The 19,486-nt window shown below is 41.8% G+C and overlaps 1 protein-coding gene across 2 annotated transcripts in view; it reads right to left on the bottom strand.

Moving 5' to 3' along the window:
• Positions 1-11,471, bottom strand: part of LOC132824169 (potassium voltage-gated channel subfamily C member 1-like) — a 92,896-nt gene extending 81,425 nt beyond the window's left edge. For both annotated transcript variants that reach the window (XM_060838447.1, XM_060838446.1), the window contains exon 1: positions 10,676-11,471. In XM_060838447.1, the coding sequence (XP_060694430.1) occupies positions 10,676-11,323 (648 nt within the window). In that variant the 5' untranslated portion in view covers positions 11,324-11,471. The remainder of the gene's footprint in view (positions 1-10,675) is intronic.
• Positions 11,472-19,486: the final 8,015 nt, after the last annotated feature.

A 19,486-nucleotide genomic window follows, 5' to 3' on the forward strand; every position in this document is an offset into this window, starting at 1 on the left:
CACTGAGGCTTAGTATAACATCCTTAGTATAACTATGTCCATCAGCAACGACCAGAGATGCAAACTTGTCACTTCCCTGATCTATGTAATTCACTACAATAGCAGACTGTGTTTTATGTATATTGTTTAAAAATAATTATTATAGAACCACATGGAATTAGAAAACTAAATCTCACAAGAGGAATTTGAGTTGGTTTAGGAATTTGACAGTTTCCAATACTTTTGTAACTTGGAGTGAGATCTTAAGATATTTTACATTTGAATTTTTTGCATTTCTTTTCAATAATTAAAATGAGGGACAGGAAATTAATAATTTTAGGCGCACCATTAGCCTCAAACATTTCCATGTTTGGTACAAACAGTTGGGTACAGAACAAAGCTGCCTCTACATTGGCCCAACAATTTATGACAGAAAAAGTCTGAGAAGAGCATTCGTCCTGTACCCAGGCCATCATCTTCACTTCCCACATCAACCAGCTGTGACTTCTCTGGAAAAGAATGATTGTGAAGCAAAGCAGGTATTTGACTAAAAGTCAAACAGAACATTTGGAAAACAATTCCCACTGAAATATTAAGTCCAGTGCAAAAGACAGGACAGAAAAGAGAAATCAAAACGATGAGCAATTCTTCATGGAAAAAAATAATTACATCAAGAAAAAAGAAACATTTCCCAGAATAAATAGACAGAACATTATGAAATAGAAATAGCAATGCAACATATTTAAACAGGGTACGGAAAGTTGCTACTCAAGTACTCTTAAGTGAAGGGAAGAGCAAGTGAAACTGTTTCCACAGAGGAGAGAAATTAGCTCAAATTTGAAAACAGAGTTTTTAAAAATTAGCATATAGAACATGTTTTTCAAACAAGGACAAATACAAAGAATATAGGTAATTTACAAAACAGAGGATAAAAAAGATTGAAATACATAGAAATATAAGCTTTTTAAAGCTACGTTAGTGGTCAGAAAATAATCTTGGTAAATGTTGAAATTTTAAAAAAGGGATAAGCTTGTTATGGTGGGTTAGAGAATGGAAATACCCTACCTCATTTTCTACAGGGGATGTGAATATTATAATTGGAAAGCCACCAGTCCTGATGTAGACCACTTAGACATTCATCAAGAAATCGCAATAAAATGTTTCTAAAGCTTAAGCCACATAAAATATTTCTTTCAGGATCCTTGGATATCAAAACCTAGATCAGCAGAAGAATGGAAAGAAGGCTAAAGTGTTTGCAATAGCAGTGTGAATTAAGACTGAAGGAGAAAATGAAGAAGATAGAATAGTAACTATTTGAATGGAAACCAGAGATGATGTACCATCAAAGAACAGGAAAGGAGATATAATATTTCAAAATACGCATTGGAAAGAAAATATGTGTCTGGGGACCAAAGGGTGGTAAACATGACACTTCTCTTCAAAAATAGAGACAGGGATAAGCCAGGAAATTATTGGTCAGTATCATTTCAGCCTACAAAATGGGATGGAATTACTGAGTACTTACAGAACTGTGAGCTATGCTAGGCAGTGTGATTTATTTTAAAGCAAAGTCAAACTTGACTAACCTAACACGATTCTGTAGTATAAAAATAGCGAGGATAAATGAAATTCAGTGAATGTGTTTAAAAAGTCTTTGGTACGGAATCATGAAACAGACTTTTAACAAAGATACTCATACTCAGAATAAAAAGACACTTACTATAGTTAGGCAATTAAAGGGCAAAAGTAAAGAATGAAAGAATAGTAAGTTTCTCAGAATGGAAGAACATACATCAGCCTTTCTAGGAGTGACTTTATTTGCTGTCTTCTCTTATTTCTTCCTACACAAGCTTGGATTTAAAATTTTCATTTTTTTTTCTTCATGCTTACAATTCCCAGTTCTTATTTATCATGAAAATTGCTTATATAAACTGATTATACTGTAATTGCATTCTCTTCACAGTGATGATATTGGTGTCTTCATTTTGCCTCTTCTAGCTCTTCAACCTGTTCTGCAGACAAATACCTTTCCATCAATAAACACAAAATAAATTACAGTATGTTTTCTTGAATTATGAATAATAATGTAAAAGTTTTAAAATGTATGACTTTAGCAAGTTTCGGCTGTGGTCCTGGATGTAAGTTTGCTCACTGAGCTTGAAGGTTCATTTTCAGACATTCCGTCACTATACTAGGTAACATCATCAGTGAGCCTCTGGTGAAGTGCTGGTGTTATGTCCCACTTTTGTTTTATGTGTTTAGGTTTCTTTGGGCTGGTGATGTCATTTCCTGTGTTGGTGATGTAATCTCCTGTGTTGATAATGTCATTTCCTGTTCTTTTCTCAAAAGGTGGTAGATGGGGTCCAAATCAACGTGTTTATTGAGTTCCAGTTGGAATGCCATGCTTCTAGGAATTCTTGTGCATGTCTCTGTTTGGCTTGTCCTAGAATGGATCTGTTGTCCCAGTTAAGGTGGTGTCTTTCCTCATCTGTATGTAAGGATACCAGTGATAGTGGGTTATGTCTTTTTTGTGGTTAGTTGATGTTCATGTATCCCGGTGGCTAGTTTTCTGTCTGTTTGTCCAATGTAGTGTTTGTTATAGTTCTTGCAAAGTATTTTGTAAATGATGTTTGTTATTCTTGTTGAGTATATAGGGTATTTTAAGTTCATTAACTGCTGTTTTAGTGTGTTGGTGGGTTTGTGGGCTACCATGATGCCAAGAGGTCTGAGCAATCTGGCATTCATTTCCAAGATGTCTTTGGTGCAGGGGAGAGTGGCTAGGGTTTCTGCATGCATTTTGTCTGCTTGTTTGGGTTTATTGCTGAGAAATTGGCGGGCCGTGTTCATTGGGTACCCATTCTTCTTGAATATGCTGGATAGGTAATTTTCCTCTGCATAATTCCTCTGTGCTGCAGTGTGTGATGGTTCATTGAAATAATGTTCTAATGCAGCTTTGTTTGTGGGTGTTGGGATGATTGTTTTTGTTGTTTAATATTTGGTCTTTATATATTGTTTTCCTGTAGAAGCTGGTTTGAAGTTCCCCATTGACTGATCACTCTACTATGACATCTAGGAATGGCAATTTGTTGTTGTTTTCCTCCTCTTTTGTGAATTTTATGCCACGAAGGATATTATTGATCGACTTGAAGGTTTCCTCTAATTTGTTTTGTTTCGTGATGACAAAGGTGTCATCCACGTAACTGACCTAAAGTTTGAGTTGGGTGGTTGGTGGAACTGTTTGTTTGAGTGTCTACATTACTGCCTCTGCTAGGAACCATTGGTTTGTCTGGTGGTGATAGACCCAACTCCACAATGAGAGAACTGAATCACAGCATTAATCAAAAAAGACAGACTTCCAAAAAATAAAATCAGATGGATCCAACATACCACGCTTCTACAGATTACCCAAAATTCCCAAACCAGAGCCCCCCTCAGACCCATAGTCTCGCTACTTGGAACACCAACGTACAGATTAACCAAGGAACTACACCAAAGACTAAAACACTTGGTAGAAGACTCATCCCATTTCATTCACTCCACCCAAGAATTCCTGAACACCATCAAAGACACCAAGATAGAAGACGATGAAATAATGGTGTCCTTTGATGTAACAGCCCTGTTCACAGCCATCAACATCAACCTGGCCAAAGAAACACTGACTGCACAATTAGAAGAACCAAAGACATATACACCAATCACCACTAACTTCATCAGCAAGGACAACATAGACAAGCTAGTGGACCTATGCCTTACCATCCACTTCACTTTCAATAACAAAATCTATAAGCAAACCAACGGGAATAGTACCAGAGGACTGGAGGATAGCGAATGTGGTCCCCTTGTTCAAGAAAGGGAGTAGGGATAGCCCTAGTAACTATAGGCCAGTGAGTCTGACTTCAGTGGTGGGCAAAGTCTTAGAGAGAATGGTAAGGGATAAGATTTATGAACATCTGGATAGGAATAACGTGATCAAGGATAGCCAGCATGGTTTTGTGAAGGGCAGGTCGTGCCTCACAAACCTTATTGAGTTCTTTGAGAAGGTGACTAAGGAAGTGGACGAGGGTAAAGCAGTAGATGTTGTGTATATGGATTTTAGTAAGGCGTTCGATAAGGTTCCCCATGGTGGGCTAATGCTAAAACTACGGAGGTATGGCATTGAGGATACATTAGAGGTTTGGATTAGGAATTGGCTGGCTGGAAGGAGACAGAGGGTAGTAGTTGATGGACTATGTTCATCTTGGAGTGCAATTACTAGCGGTGTACCACAAGGATCTGTTTTGGGACCATTGCTTTTTGTTATCTTTATAAATGATCTAGAGGAAGGGCTTGAAAGCTGGGTAAGCAAGTTTGCGGATGACACAAAAGTCGGTGGAGTTGTGGATAGTGAGGAAGGAAGTGGTAGGTTACAGCGGGATATAGATAAGTTGCAGAGCTGGGCAGAAATGTGGCAAATGGAATTCAATGTAGGTAAGTGTGAAGTCATTCACTTTGGCAGGAGTAACAAGAAGATGGATTACTGGGCTAATGGTAGGCTACTTGGTAGTGTGGATGAGCAGAGGGATCTTGGTGTCCATGTCCACAGATCTCTGAAAGTTGCCACCCAGGTAAATAGTGCTGTGAGGAAGGCATATGGTGTACTGGGCTTTATTGGTAGAGGAATTGAGTTCCGGAGTCCTGAGGTCATGTTGCAACTGTATAAGACTCTGGTGCGGCCTCATCTGGAGTATTGTGTGCAGTTTTGGTCGCCATACTATAGGAAGGATGTGGAGGCATTGGAACGAGTGCAGAGGAGGTTTACCAGGATGTTGCCTGGAATGGTAGGAAAATCTTATGAGGAAAGGCTGAGGCACTTGGGGCTGTTCTCATTGGAGAAGAGAAGGTTTAGGGGAGATTTGATAGAGGTGTATAAGATGATTAGGGGTTTAGATAGGGTCGACACTGAGAACCTTTTACCGCTAATGGAGTCAGGTGTTACTAGGGGACACAGCTTTAAATTAAGGGGTGGCAGGTATAGGACAGATGTTAGGGGTAGATTCTTTACACAGCGGGTTGTGAGTTCATGGAATGCCCTGCCAGTAGCAGTGGTGAACTCTCCTTCTTTATGGTCATTTAAGCAGGCATTGGATAGGCATTTGGAAGTTATTGGGCTAGTGTAGGTTAGGTAGGATTTGGTCGGCGCAACATCGAGGGCCGAAGGGCCTGTACTGCGCTGTATCTTTCTATGTTCTATGTTCTATGTTCAACCATGGAACACTCATGGTTCTTAGCAGAAGCAGCAATGTAAAGACTCAAACAAACAGCTCTGCCAACCATTCAACTCAAACTTTGGGTCCACTACGTGGATGACATCTTTGTCATCCCTAAAGAAAGGATATTAGAGGAAACCTTCAAGAACATCAATAATATCCTTACTGGAATAAAATGCACAAAAGAGGAGGAAAACAACAACAAACTGCCATTCCTAGATGTCACAGTAGAGCGAACAATCAATGAGGAACTTCAAACCAGCATCTACAGGAAAACAACATATACAGACCAAATACTGAACTACAGAAGCAATCATCCCAACACCCACAAATGAAGCTGCATTAGAACATTATTTCAATGAGCCATCACACACTGCAGCACAGAGGAGCTACAAAGAGCAGAGGAAAATTACCTGTCCAGCATATTCAAAAAGAACCTATACCTAATGAACACGGTCCGCCAATTTCTCAGCAATAAACTCAAACAAGCAGGCAAAGTGCACCCAGAAACCCTTGCCACTCTCCCCTCCATCAAAGACATCTCAGAAACGAATGCCAGACTACTCAGACCTCTTGGCATCATGGTAGCCCAGAAACCCATCAATACACTAACACAACTGCTAATGAACTTAAATGATCCTATAAAGACAACAAGCAAAACACACATCATTTATAAAATACCTTGCAAGCACTGTAACAAGCATTGCACTGGACAAACAGGCAGAAAACTAGCCACCAGTGACTATTAACTAGACACAAAAAGACATGACCCACTATCATTAGTTTCCTTACATACAGATGAGGAAGGACACCACTTTGACTGGGACAACACATTCAACCTAGGACAAGCCAAACAGAGACACAGACAAGAATTCCTAGAAGCACGGCATTCCGACCAGAACTCTATCACCAAACACATCTACCACTGCTTTGAAAAGAACAGGAAATGACATCACCAACATAGGAAATGATATCACCAATCCAAGGAAATCTAAACACATAAATGGAAAGCAGGACATAATACCAATGTTTCAGCAGAGGCTCACTGATGATGTTACCTAGTATGGTGATGAAATGTCCGAAAACGAACCTTCCAGCTCAGTGAGCCAACTTACATCCAGTATGACTTTAAAATGGTGACTTAGTCTATATCCTGGTCTAATTATTCTTTGCTTCCTTAACCTGTTTCCTCCGGTTTCCTCCCACAATCCAAAAATGTGCAGGTCAGGTGAATTGGCCATTCTAAATTGCCCATAGTGTTAGGTCCATTAGTCAGGGGTAAATATAGGGTAGGGGAACGGGTCTGAGTGGGTTACTGTTCAGAGGATCGGTGTGGACTTGTTGGGCCAAAGGGACTGTTTCCATACTGTAGGGAACCTAATCTAATTTAATCAAACTTCACCATCTGAAAACTACACAAAGCCATGTGCTTCACAATAGAGGTAAGCTTTTGTATATAATTATAATCTAGACCTTAGAATTTATGGGAAAATATTGGAATTTGTTACTGATAAATTGCAAAATGCAGCTAAAACTGGAAATTATTATTAACATGTGGAATGACAGAATCCAAATACATTTTAATATAGGAAGTTGTGAAGTTAAGTATTTTGTAAATAATAATGAAGGAACTATGTTTTAAATAGTATTGCATCATCTTAAACAGAGCTGAGCAGTACAGGAATGCTGTCTTGTACAAATATGAGCCATTAATGTGGCAGTGGAAGGTGATAAGGTGCAAAAAAGGCAAGCAGTCACCATAATTTTGTATCTAGTGCCATGGAATATAACTGAATAATATTGTTTTCTAATTTATGTAAGATCTTAATTAGGCTGCTGGTGTACCCTGTGCATTTATATGTTTTTCATTATAAACAGCATGAAAGATCAATGGAACATTTGTAGAATACATTTATAGGGTTGTTATCAGGATGAGGGGGTTATGAAGATAAATTTCTGGAGTTACAAGGTTTTCATTGGATCTGAGAAAGTTGAGGGGTAGAGACTCTCACAATAATAAGTTTCACACTAAGGATAGATGTGTTAACTGGGTTAATGACAATGAGAACAGGACAGCACAGATTTCAAAATAATTGCAAAAGGAATTAAAACTGAAGTGAGAAAAAATGGCAGAGATTAATAAGAGTGCAACATAATTGGCTACGAGCCATTATTTCAAAGTCTGCATTTTCTTAAAAGAATTTGATAATTGCTTAGAATGTTTGATATTAGACAATATGGGAAGTGGGAAGAGAGAGATGTTTCCGAATGTGCAGAAATACATTTAGCTGATGCTTGATGTCCAAATGCATTATTTTTGTACTGTGAAGTTGTGTAATTTAGTGATTTAGTGGTAAGTTGCTGTCAGTCATGTGCTTTGAGCCCCATGCCCTTTAGAATCTGAATTGATTATCCTCAATTCATTTTGAGATCGGTCCAAAGTTAGCAGAGGTGACTTTTATCCCATCAAAACCTGCTCGGATTTAAGCCAAAGTCCCTGAGGTGAAAGGACATTGTCTAACCGACTGCATTCTCCAATGTCACCAACAGTATTGGATTAAAGCGGCAGGAATATGGTGCAGTGGCGTAAATACCATGAAATCTCACATCACAGGTGCGACGTTAGAACTGTTCTCAGCTTCCCCTCCCCTCGCCAAACAAATTCAACAACCATTTGGCCTAACGTCTGCTTTTCATGGAGACGGTGTTTTCTCGAGTACAATGAAGAATCACTTGCCCTTGCTTCCCGCCTCCTGTCCTTTACTTATTCGTGTCCCTGCGGCTCGGCATTCAGCCAGCTTGGCTCCGCTCTGTTATTAATGTGCAATTCGCTAACTTGCCCTGTATTGGTCCCCAGTCGATTATAAGATCATTCAAGAATGAGAAGGCCATGAAAAAAAAAAGCAGCAAAGCAATCCCAGTTAAACGCTCCTGCTCGCTCTCTGAATGTGGAATTAATTATAAGAATTGATCCGGGCAGTTTCATGCTTATTTTCGTTTAGATATTTCAACAGTTCCCTCAATGCTTTCCTCCCTCACACTGAAGGATTCCTTTCCGTGTTATAGTGTATATTTTCAGTGTACAATTCGGACTACCAGCGACATTAAGCAGACCCAAGTAATTTCAATGTGGTGCCACTATCAATCTATCTGGTTGATGTTAGGTGTGACAGTACATTTATGAAGGGCATTTGTCTCAATCTTGTCTCAAGATGGAAGAATCCAGCCCAGTCCAATACAATCGTTCTAAGGAAGCACTCGCGAGCAACCTGTTTGAAAGATGCCGCTCTGAGGGCTGTACAATGTGTAAGAAATTGTTTATATGCAATCCACTAAATTCAAGGTCATTCTAAGCGTATCTCTGTCATGCACCGAAGTTTCATTTCCAGGCTACTAATGCAAGATTCTGTCCAGCCCCCCCCCCCCCCCCCCATCATGACGGTCTGTCTATATTTCAGTGTTTCTGTAGCTCATGTGTAGGACTATTGACTGTAAACATCCGTTTCCTTCCGCCACTGCAGAGACAGCAGGAAAATCGGACGCGGTGCCAGGTACCACCTGCTGGAGCATCAAGGAAGCTCGCGTTGCTTTTTAACATCCCTCTACCCCGGCTTCTTGCCCCCTACCCCCCCGCACCTGTCTCAGATCTGGGTAACAGCACAGTAAAATAACATGCTTTGTTTTCAGGAGAACGCAGGAGATAAAAGGCGAAATACAAACGAAATAAATTACATTGGGCATCTGAGATCGTATTTTACTGATTCTACCTCCAAAATGCTGAGTGAGTGTTGTGCGGAGTTCAAATAGCCAAGGGAGGGAGAAAGTACTCAGGAACGGATGCAATTAGGCAAATTGCATGTAGACATCTTGAGATGGCTCACATTTCGAAACACAGACTGCCTCCTGCTCCTCACGGGTTTGTTAACAGGCAGCTTTATTTCCCCCTGTCCTTCCCCTGCTCTCGGAGGTTCTCCATTTCTCCGGGAACCAGAGGAACATTCCGCTCTGATTTTGGCCATCGCGTGTGCGCAACTCTCAGCGGGAGCGCCGGGGGGGGGGGGGGGGGGGGTGACATGCGGGGCTCCGACACGGCTATTATGTAACCGCGGTGACATTGCTCTGTTCAGATCGCTCCTGCCCCCAAACATAAGCGCATCTCCCTAAACAGCAGTCTGACAGTCTGTGCATCCGAATTGGCTGTTGGGGCGCGGAGACCTTTGGGGAAATACTGTATTGTTGACGATTGGTGAGAATGTACAGTAGTGCCATCCGGCTAGCAGTCTTTAAATAATCTACAAACGGCAGCTAGCGTTTTCTGACAGTAATAATGTAGGAGAGAATCCAGCCGACAATTGAAAACGGCTTTAACGCGCAACATGCATAAAGCGCTGTCGGGTGTCTGAGTATGAACAATGCTATACGGCACACTTCATAACATTATCGAGATACATATTTGCCCTAATTTAGTTGTATTGGTGCTTACAGTAACCTTGTTCATCAAAATATTGTTAATAACCGCATATTACTCAAAGACCAAATACACACACAGGGTCTAAAAAGCATTGCCTCCCCTCGCTAAGATGACCCCTGGTTCATTAAAAACAAAACAACGTGGGGTCTGAGGTTAAAGAGGCGACTCTCGGATTCCTCTGCAGTCTGCACCGAGAGAGCACGCCTCTGGCATACCAATGAGCGCCAATCTGAAACGCACTCCTGCTGCGCGCTGTCTCCGTCGCTTTGATCGAAAACACCAGTTCTCCGAAAGAGAACGAGACCTGCGTTATAGGAATACAATCCCAGATTCCCGAAAATCCTCCAAGTCGCCAGAATAACTGACATTTCCCATCACTGAAGTAGCTTAAAAAAAACTCCCTGGAAAACGGTGACAACAGCCCCTGGGGACAGGATACCTGATAATGCAAAGAGGGGTTTTGCGCTCCCTTAAATTCGGTGAATATTTGCCATACACCAGACCCCCCTGCCCACCCTCCCCGCCCCCTGCTAGGGGTAAGCGGGACAACTTGACGTGTCTTTGTTATACCGTTTTGCTACCACCACAAGCGGCTCTGCTAAAACCAAATGAAGATGTAATCTCGTTTTCTACCCCACTGTAACAAAACAGGCAATACTGCACCTCCATCCAGTATTGCTACAGCACTTACAGCAAGACTGTATCCGAGCCCAGGTACCCCGGGCTGCTTTGGAGCATTGATGTCTCAAGTCACTATGTAACCTTGCTTCTCTCGATATTAATGCAGTTAGAACATGCCCTTTTGCAATCCTCTCTCCGTTGGATACATTTGGAGAACTGCCATTCAATTCATTTGCCCAACAGGTTCTCTCCAATGTAAGAGAGGCTTTTTGAACGTTGTGGAGCTTGTGTCAAGGTTATTGATGGACTCGTTTATTTTTCTTTGGAAACGTTTTTGTTTCTTGTATAGCTTGCTTACCCGTGCATATTTGGAGGAGTAAGGGTCTTCAAAGAGAGCCCAGATACGGCGCTGCCACTTCCTCCACCAGCTGGCCTTGGCTCCGGCCTCGGGGGAGCAGTCTCCCAGGGCGAGGCGCTTGGTGTCCAGCTCGTCCTCCGAGTCGCCGACCCCGTCGCCGCCTCCTTCGGCGTCGCCGCTGTTGAGGTCGGGTGCCTCGAAGCTGTCGAGCGCCTCCTCGGCGTCCCGGTGCTGCCGGTAGGTCATCCAGCAGCACGGCTCCACGTCCGTCTCATCGATGCCCCAGAAGGCGATCTCCTCCTCGTACAGGGGTCCACACACATCGGCCGGGCAGTGCAGCTTGCCCGTGCGGTAGTAGTTGAGGATGTGGGCGAAGACCCCCGGGTGGCGGTCGAAGAAGAACTCGTCCGTCTTCGGGTCGTAGTCGAAGTTGGCGAAGGCGCCGGGCTCGGTGAGCCACGCCAGCCGGGTGCCGGGCAGCGTCTTCAGGGTGCTCCGGTAGGTTTCGTGCCTCGTCCCTCCCACGTTGATCACGATGCGATCGTTGTCGTCGCCCTTGGCCATCTCCTCGATCAGACATGTCGCGGAGGGAGGTCGCTTTCCTGGGCTGCTGCCGCGGGAGCTGGAGACCTGCACCGAGCTGATCATTCAGCACCGCGGACAGCGACCAGGCGGCCTCCCGTCCCGCTGGCCCGCTCTCTCTCTCTCTCTCTCACACTCTCTGCTCTCTCTCTCTCCTTTCAGCCTGGCCGCAACCCTCGTGTCTCCCCCCACGACACACACCGCTTTTTCACTGACCAGCAGCCCCGCGCCTCTCCTACATCGTCGTGCCTTGGAGTGCAGGCCGGCGCTGCTTGCTGGAATGAGGCGAGAGGCAGAAAGACGAGGCACCGCACACACTGGGAGGAGGAGCTCCCCTCAGCAAACCTCCCCCCCCCACCCCTCCCTCCCTCTCCTCACCAAACCTGCGCAGCCTCGGATACAGCTCTCTCCAGCCATCCCACCCTCCCCAGCAAACCTCACACCACCTGCCCCATCCCCCTCCTCTTTCCCAGCACCATCCTGGCTCTTCCAGCCCGCGATTGCTTACAGATACTGAGCCAGAAATGGGTTCATATCGAGAGAAGCAGCCCACAGGCAGAGCTATCACGTTCATCTTGCAGCCAGCTCTGATCGTGCTTATTATTTCTTGCCATGGTTGAGCTTTTATTTTGCACAAAGTGCTACACTTGGAAAGGGCAGCTCGTATGATGAGATGGGGAGTTATTTTATTTCTTCAAGGGATTGTGACTATCACTAATAATTGCCCTTGAGCCATCTTCTTGAACTGCTGCAGTTCAAGGAGACTATGCCTGAAGCGTGATAAAGGGAACAGCGAGGTATTTCCAATTGGTGTGTGACTTGGGAGGGGGAGTCTTGGAAGTGGTGGCGTTCCCATATGTCTGCTGCCCTTCTTCCTGGTAGCGGCCACAGGTTTAGGACGTGCAGTTGAAAAGCTTTAGCGAATTTCTGCAGTTCATTTCATTAATGGCAACCCCTGCCATTGGACATTAGTGGTGGGTGTGAGGGGAATTTTAGACAGCACGGAGACAGGCACACATGCATAAACAGAAACACGCAGGGACACTTACATAAACACACCTGCACAGATGCACAGACACGCAGCTGTCTGTATCGACAAGTTGGGTAGATAGGCAGATGCAAACAAACAGATTTGCCTGACACGCAGCTACATTTTCTCTTGCATACACACACACAGATATCACATATGGGCAGCTTTTGTGCTGTCTGGCAGATTATTGAAAGTCAACTCTCAAGAGAAACCGATGACCAATTTCTCAAAGAGCTCCTGTACACATCAACATTTACTTCTCCTATAAAAGACCTTAGTACCAATCATTCAGACTCTGTATTTCAGAGGTCATTACAGTTAATGTTATAGGAATATCAATATCAGTGTCACACAAATAGGATTAATAAATATCCGGGACTGAATTAAACGGCAGTATCAAGGGGGTTTAGATGATGTGATACCTCATGAAGAAAAGTCGTTTGAGTTTCTGAATGTCACCTGAAATAGAATATGGATTTACTATCTTTAACGTTTGGTCAGGTTATGTTATTTTATGTCATATGAGGAGTTGTCATTGACAAGCTATATGACTCCTGTTTTGGGTTGCGTGCCATAACTTCATGAATTCAGTGCACGTTCTGCATTCTGTGTGTTGCTATGATGCATGTTCCATCTTATGTTTCTATTTCCCTTGGAAAGTAAATGGTTGATGCAAAATGACAGTTGGTGACCTGATCCATAGAGTTTGATGGATCGCATTCAGTCCATTTTTTTAAAAAATTGTTAAATACAGATTGTGGAAATTTTTTTTAGTGTTTATAACTGGCTGGGCTTATTGTTCTGTACATCACTGTAGAGTTACTCAGAGATGCTTATGCTACTCAACAACCTCTGATTGTTTTATCTTGCAAATTGTTCTTGACCTTACCTATGTTCTAAAACCATGAGTTGTGCTGTTGCTGGTAATTCCATTGTATTTAGTGGCATTTATAATTTCTTTGTCAATAAAATAGTCCTGCTAGCAGACAAACAGACCAAGACAAATCTAGGCTTGATCAACACACATGCTTTGCAAATTACTTTGATCAAGAGGGATTTAATTTCACTGTAAAATCTACATTAACAACATCGCAAAAGCCTTGACCAGAAGTTGAACTGCTCTAGCTATATCAACATGTTGCCTGTAATAGAAAGGTAGAGGCTGTATTCTCCGTGATGAGTGGTTGCCATTCTGATCCTTGACTCCTATCAACCATCTACAAGGCTCAGTTCAGGAAGGACCATTACTCTCTACTCAAAGTGAGAGAACAATAAATACAGTATTGTCATTGTCATCCATACCATGAGAACAACAGAAGAACATCTTGTGCATCATTAATGTTATGTTTGCATTACAGTTTTATTTGTGCTAAGTCTTATGTGTTGCAAAAAGTGCAGTTTTAGGTCTGTCTCATATTCTGTCTGATGTTTTCTCTGACATATGTTTTGTGTGTGTCATTGTGTATATCTGGTAGACTGAATATTTAACTTATCTCTTTTACCATACATTGATTTATGTCTGTATAACAGATGATTGTATATTATGTTTTTTTAAAATATTTAACATACTTGCATGGTGTGTGCCTCAGCGTATGTGTCTTGAGCATTGCATAATGTGTTTTTTATATTCTTTCACAGAACTTAAGCATTGATTGCTGGGCCAGCATTTGTTGCCCATCCCTAAGTGTCCATGAGAAGGGATGACGAGCTGCCTTATTGAACCACTGCAGTCCAAAGTGGGTTGGTACATCCATAGGCTGGTAGGAAAGGAATTCCAGAATTTTGATCCAGTGATCGTGAAGGTACAGTTCCAAGTCAAGATGATGTGTGGTCTGGAGTGGAACTAGCGCTTTCATCCATCAACTACCCTTGTCCGCCTAGGGGGTAGAGGTCATGGGTTTGGAAGGTTTTATAGTGGATTTTATACTCTTGGGTCATTTCAAAGTGCATCACTATAAATGAAATAACTCTGAAATACTGTTCTAATGTCTGTAAACTCAGGTGTTGTCTTAAAAGCTTACAAATTATACATTATCAATTTAGCCAATGATGTTTGCTCTGGCTTGACTGTGTTTATTGGATGGATGACAGCTGTAGAAATTCTGCACAATGAATTGATCACTAGGTAATGACCTTCTACATATCTCCACTACAAGAACAATAGTTAGTAAGATATGAAGGTCATAAATATTGATATTGACAACTGGAAAACAATCAATGTCCTTGGAAGGATGGTTGTTTAGAAGGGCATTGAAAGAGTCAGGTCAAAACAAAAAGATTAGCCAACTAGAAAAGACATATGAACAAATGAACATATAAATCTGGTGCAGATGTAGGCTATTTGGCCCGTTGATGCTGTTTGATCATTTGAGAAGATCATGGCTGATTTAATTGTGGCTTCTGCTTTCTTGCCATTCCCTATATCTGTTGACTCCCCTGTCAGTCCAGAGTCTATCTAATTCAGCCTTAAAAATATTCAGTGACTGTTCTCTGACTGTTCTCTATTCCACTGTTCTCTGACCCAGAGAAAACAGAGGCCAATGAATCATTACCTTCTCAGCCCACTGTTTCCCTTTGCACAAAATATGGTAGAGACCACCATGTCACAGTAGGACTTCTGAGCCATACAAGAGAATACTTAACACAGAGTTGGTCACCTGGCTCAAACCATCTTCTTGCAAGTTGGAAGACTGCCACAAATGTGGACTGTTTGTGTATATTATGTATCAGGTGCTTTTGCCCTTATTTTGTGTGATCTTTATTGACACAATGCTGTCCAGTTTTGAATATTGAACATTACACATTATGGATCATCTTTTATTTTGTGTGTGTGTCAGAAGTTTTCTACATGGTGCAAATGCTATATGCCTTTTTGTTCCATATTCCATACTATAGCCTGTGCCAATGCATTCACTGTCTATTTATTTATATTATTCTACTGTTTGTTTAATATTGTGTGTCATTTATCACACAGAATTAGTGGATATTAAGGAAAGGACAAGACATCAAGCATAAGTAATTCAGTCTGTTTTTGGCTCTGTTTTATGTTTATTCACAATAGTTTAAATGTGGTTTTGTTGACCTATGATTGTTTTGTAATGCTTTGTTGGAGGCTTGACATTGTTCACAGAGCAGGAACTAGTGAGATACTGGAGATGTTGATCTGGCTTTCATTTGTTTGTGTGCTTATGGAGTTTTAATTTTAATGTGACTGATATGGTAGTGTTTCATGTTATTGAGCTTTTCAAGGGGAAATATGGAGCATGAATTGATTTTGTTTATTCATTCATGTAATATGGACATTGCTTGCTGGGTCAGCATGTATTGTCTATCCTTAGTTGTCCTTCAGAAGGTAGTAGTGAACTGTTTTCTTGAACTGCTGCAGTCCTTTTGTGGTGGATGCTCCTATAATGCTGTTAAGGAAGGTGTTCCAAGATTTTCACTTTGTGACAAGGAAGGAACAGTATATATTTCCAAGTCAGGATAATGAGTGGCTTGGAGGGGAACTTCCAGTAATGGTGTACCCATGTATCTGCTGTCCTTGTCTTTCAATGTGGTGGTTGAGTTTTTAGAAAGTGCTGTCTAAGGAGGTTTGGTAAGTTTCTATTGTACACACTGCTGTTACTGAACGATGGAGAGAGTGGATGCTTGTAGATGCGGTAGCATTCAGAGGCAAGATCAAGTCCATCAAACAATAAATAATTGAGGAATTTATGTTGGCCAAAAAGCTGGGAAAATGTCCTATTCTTTGAATCATTTCATGGGATACTTTACATCCACATGAAGAAGCATCCATGAGATAACACTTTATCAGTGCTATGCTATCAACCTAAATTATGCTGCTTGAATCCTGGAATGGAACCAATTGGTGCTGCCAACTGTTGCCTCAATTGACATTAACTAATTCAGCAATAGGAATTGAACCTAGCAGAAGATGTATTTTTAACCAGAATTTCTGGCATGTTTAGTCCAATACGTCCTTGGAAAACATCCGAAAGAAGTGAGTTAGTATGAGTAGACTTAGAGGTCACTTATAGATCTTTTATGCCTGAATGACCATGTTCCTTTGTCAGAAAATATGGCACATTGTTTGAAATGACAGATTCAAAGTTCTTCAGATTCATACAGCAGTCAGACAGCGATCATTCAAATGCTCAGATATTGACCCAAAATACAAACCTGTTCCATTTTACAAACTGCTCCTGACACCTAGGTGGATCACATCTCAAAATGTTCACATCTAGTAATAATTGCCTAACTAAACTGGATATTATAACCAATCCCAAACCTATCTTCAGCTGAAATTGAGCTCAACATGCTCATGTTTTTCAGTAAATGCACCTAATTGCCTCTTGAGGTTTCTGTCCGTTCTAATTACCACGCAGCATTCCTTCAAATCTGTTATTGGAAGTCATTTACTGTTGGTTGAGCCCAGCTCCACTTTCGATCAGAACATGCTGCCAGAAGTACAGCAAAGTATGTTTTTTGAAATAATATTGGTGAGATATATTGTCAAAGATGGAAATGGGAGAAATCATTCTTCTAGTATTGCTTAGACTAATAGAGAAAACTGACAACATTCAGAATATGAGAGGGATGATAGGAATCCTTAATGGAAGGCTGGGAAGTAATTAGAATCCAGGTAATGATGGGAATGCAGGAGTGCGGGGCTGGGTATCACTGATGCTGGTTGCAAAGGAACTGAGATTCAGATTTCCTACTTACAGGCCTGAAATTTCCAGTTCTGTAGCACTACTGGTGTCAATACTAAGGTAGCCTGTGCAGTCAAAAATAGCAGCCAACTGTTTCTGACCATTTCCAGTACAGTATACAGTGATCACTATGCTTGGAAGAGCAATAGCTCGAGTATGTCCTGCATGTACTGAAATTATAAAGCATGGGCAAAAATGTAATGTCACATCAGTGGCTTTGACACCAATCTCGACAATTTGGATCTCACAGTTCCAGTTAATGCACAGTCTTAAATATTTACAGCTGAACATGGATTTAACTGTGCAAAGGACCACCTTAATGATATTTAAAGTCATCACAATGATATTTTCAGGGGTGGCTTTATTTAACCTTGTTTGATTGCTGTTGCAGTGTTGTTGGAGATGTACTGAAAAGGCGCTGGACCCATAAGGGAGTCGTGCTGTAGTTTTCCGTGGACTTCAGAAGACTTTGAAATCTCCAAGTAGAAAACCACTTATCATTGATGGGATCTGGGGTGGGAGCTGTAATACAGTAAGGTGCAGTACAAACATGGCAAAAGGAAGTTGTCTGCAGAGGGAGAAGGAACATGGCTCAAATAAAGGTTATACCCATCTATGATGTGGAGGATCTAGTGTTGGACTGGGGTGGACAAAGTTAAAAATCACACAGCACCAGGTTATAGTCCAACTGTTTTATTTGGAAACACTAGCTTTTGGAGCACTCCAAAAGCTAGTACTTCCAAATAAACCTGTTGGACTATAACTTAGTGTTGTGTCATTTTTAACAATACCCATCTCGGCTCTGGAAGAAACATTTCCTCTGTTGACCAGGAGAATGTCTGAATAAAAACTGAAAGAACTCGGGATGCTGTGAATCAGAAATAAAAACAAAAGTTGCTGGAAAAGCACTGTAGGTCTAGCAGCATCTGTGAAGAGAAATCAATGAATGTTAACCTTTCGGGTCCAGTGACCCTTCCTCAGTTCTCAGTAACTTCTGTTCTTGTTTGTGAAGAGAATGTCTGAGGCAGTTACAATTCACCAGTGAGGTAACAATGACACTGCCAGTGACAATCATGATCACTGTGGTCCTCAATGTCTGCGGAAGTGGATTCTTCCAGACAGGAGCACATAAAATTGCTAGCATATAGAGCATTGTGCATCTGTGAGTTGGGTAAATGATATAGGGCTTTTATTGAGAAAAGGGCATTCCAGATTTCTCTATAACCAGGGAAAAGCAGTAGGAGTGGAAAGTGGCTTTGTCAAGTAGCAGGAGTCTCATTGGTGCAGAGAACTCTCAATGGCTCACATGAAGCTCTCTGGATTCCATGTGTTAACAGTGGGCAGGTACAGGAAATGCAAGGCCTACCACTCAGGTGGTGGTGAGTTGCTTTCATGAAACACTGCCGTCTATGGAATATAGGTGTATCCATAAGGCTGTTAGAGAGGAGATTCCAGAATTATGACCCAGTAACAGTAAAACAATAAACTTTAGGTCCAAGTCAGGATGCTGTGTTATTTCAAGGGAAATTTGCAGCTAGTGGTATTCTCCTGTATTTGCTACAGTCCTTGTAGTTCGCAGGAGGTTTTCAAGGTGTAGCCTTGGCAAGTTGCTGCAGCGCATCTTGTACATGAGCCACGCTGTAGCCATTGTATATGAGTGGTGAACAGAGTGAATGCTTAAGGTGCTAAATAGGGTGTTTGTCACCACCTGAATGAATTCCTAAGCCTGCTGAGACACTGGTGTTCACAAATATCAAGGAAACTGAGCTGATATCTGAGACCTGTTATCGTAGGGCAGCCCTCTCCACCCCTGCCCTCTCTGGCATTTAGCGTAAGATTTTCAGCTGGCAAGCTGTTGTTCGCACTGTTTCTTGTCATCTTTGTCCACACCTTAGGTACACTACAGATATGATAAATTATCCTGATGTGATACAGAAAACTTCCAAAATACAGAAAGTAAGCTCCAAACCTCTCAGAAAATGTACTGTGGATAAAGTCTTCCCCACTCGCAGTCAAGAGTTCTGAGTATTTATTGGCAGATTTCCCTGTGATTATTCAGCCCCTTTGATTGCAGCTGTTCTCACCTTGCTTTCAATAGGCATCACATGGACTAATGTTAAAGTCAAAAGTGTATATAAATATCACCAGTTGAGTGATTAACATATGTTAATTGCCAACCTGCCTCTCCTGAGGAGATGTACACAGGCAGCTTAAATGCTGGAGTAAAATGTGAAAGTTAGGGATGGCTTCTTGATGCACTGTTAATTTTCCAGGCAGACCCCCACCCCCATCCAATCCTTCCCCAAATCTACACATTTTTGCAAGTTAAAATTCTGCCCAAAGGCCTTGAGCATGTCCAGACCAACAATCCTTTTTCTTCTTCTGACCTATCTATGTATTATTTCCTGTCCCAAATGAACTGACACATCTTTTAATTTTTAGAATCTGTTTCTCAGAGGACAGAAAGAGATCAAGTTAAAGAGGCCA

This window comes from Hemiscyllium ocellatum, chromosome 18 (genome assembly GCF_020745735.1).
Source record: "Hemiscyllium ocellatum isolate sHemOce1 chromosome 18, sHemOce1.pat.X.cur, whole genome shotgun sequence".
Classification (NCBI taxonomy): Eukaryota; Metazoa; Chordata; class Chondrichthyes; order Orectolobiformes; family Hemiscylliidae; genus Hemiscyllium; species Hemiscyllium ocellatum.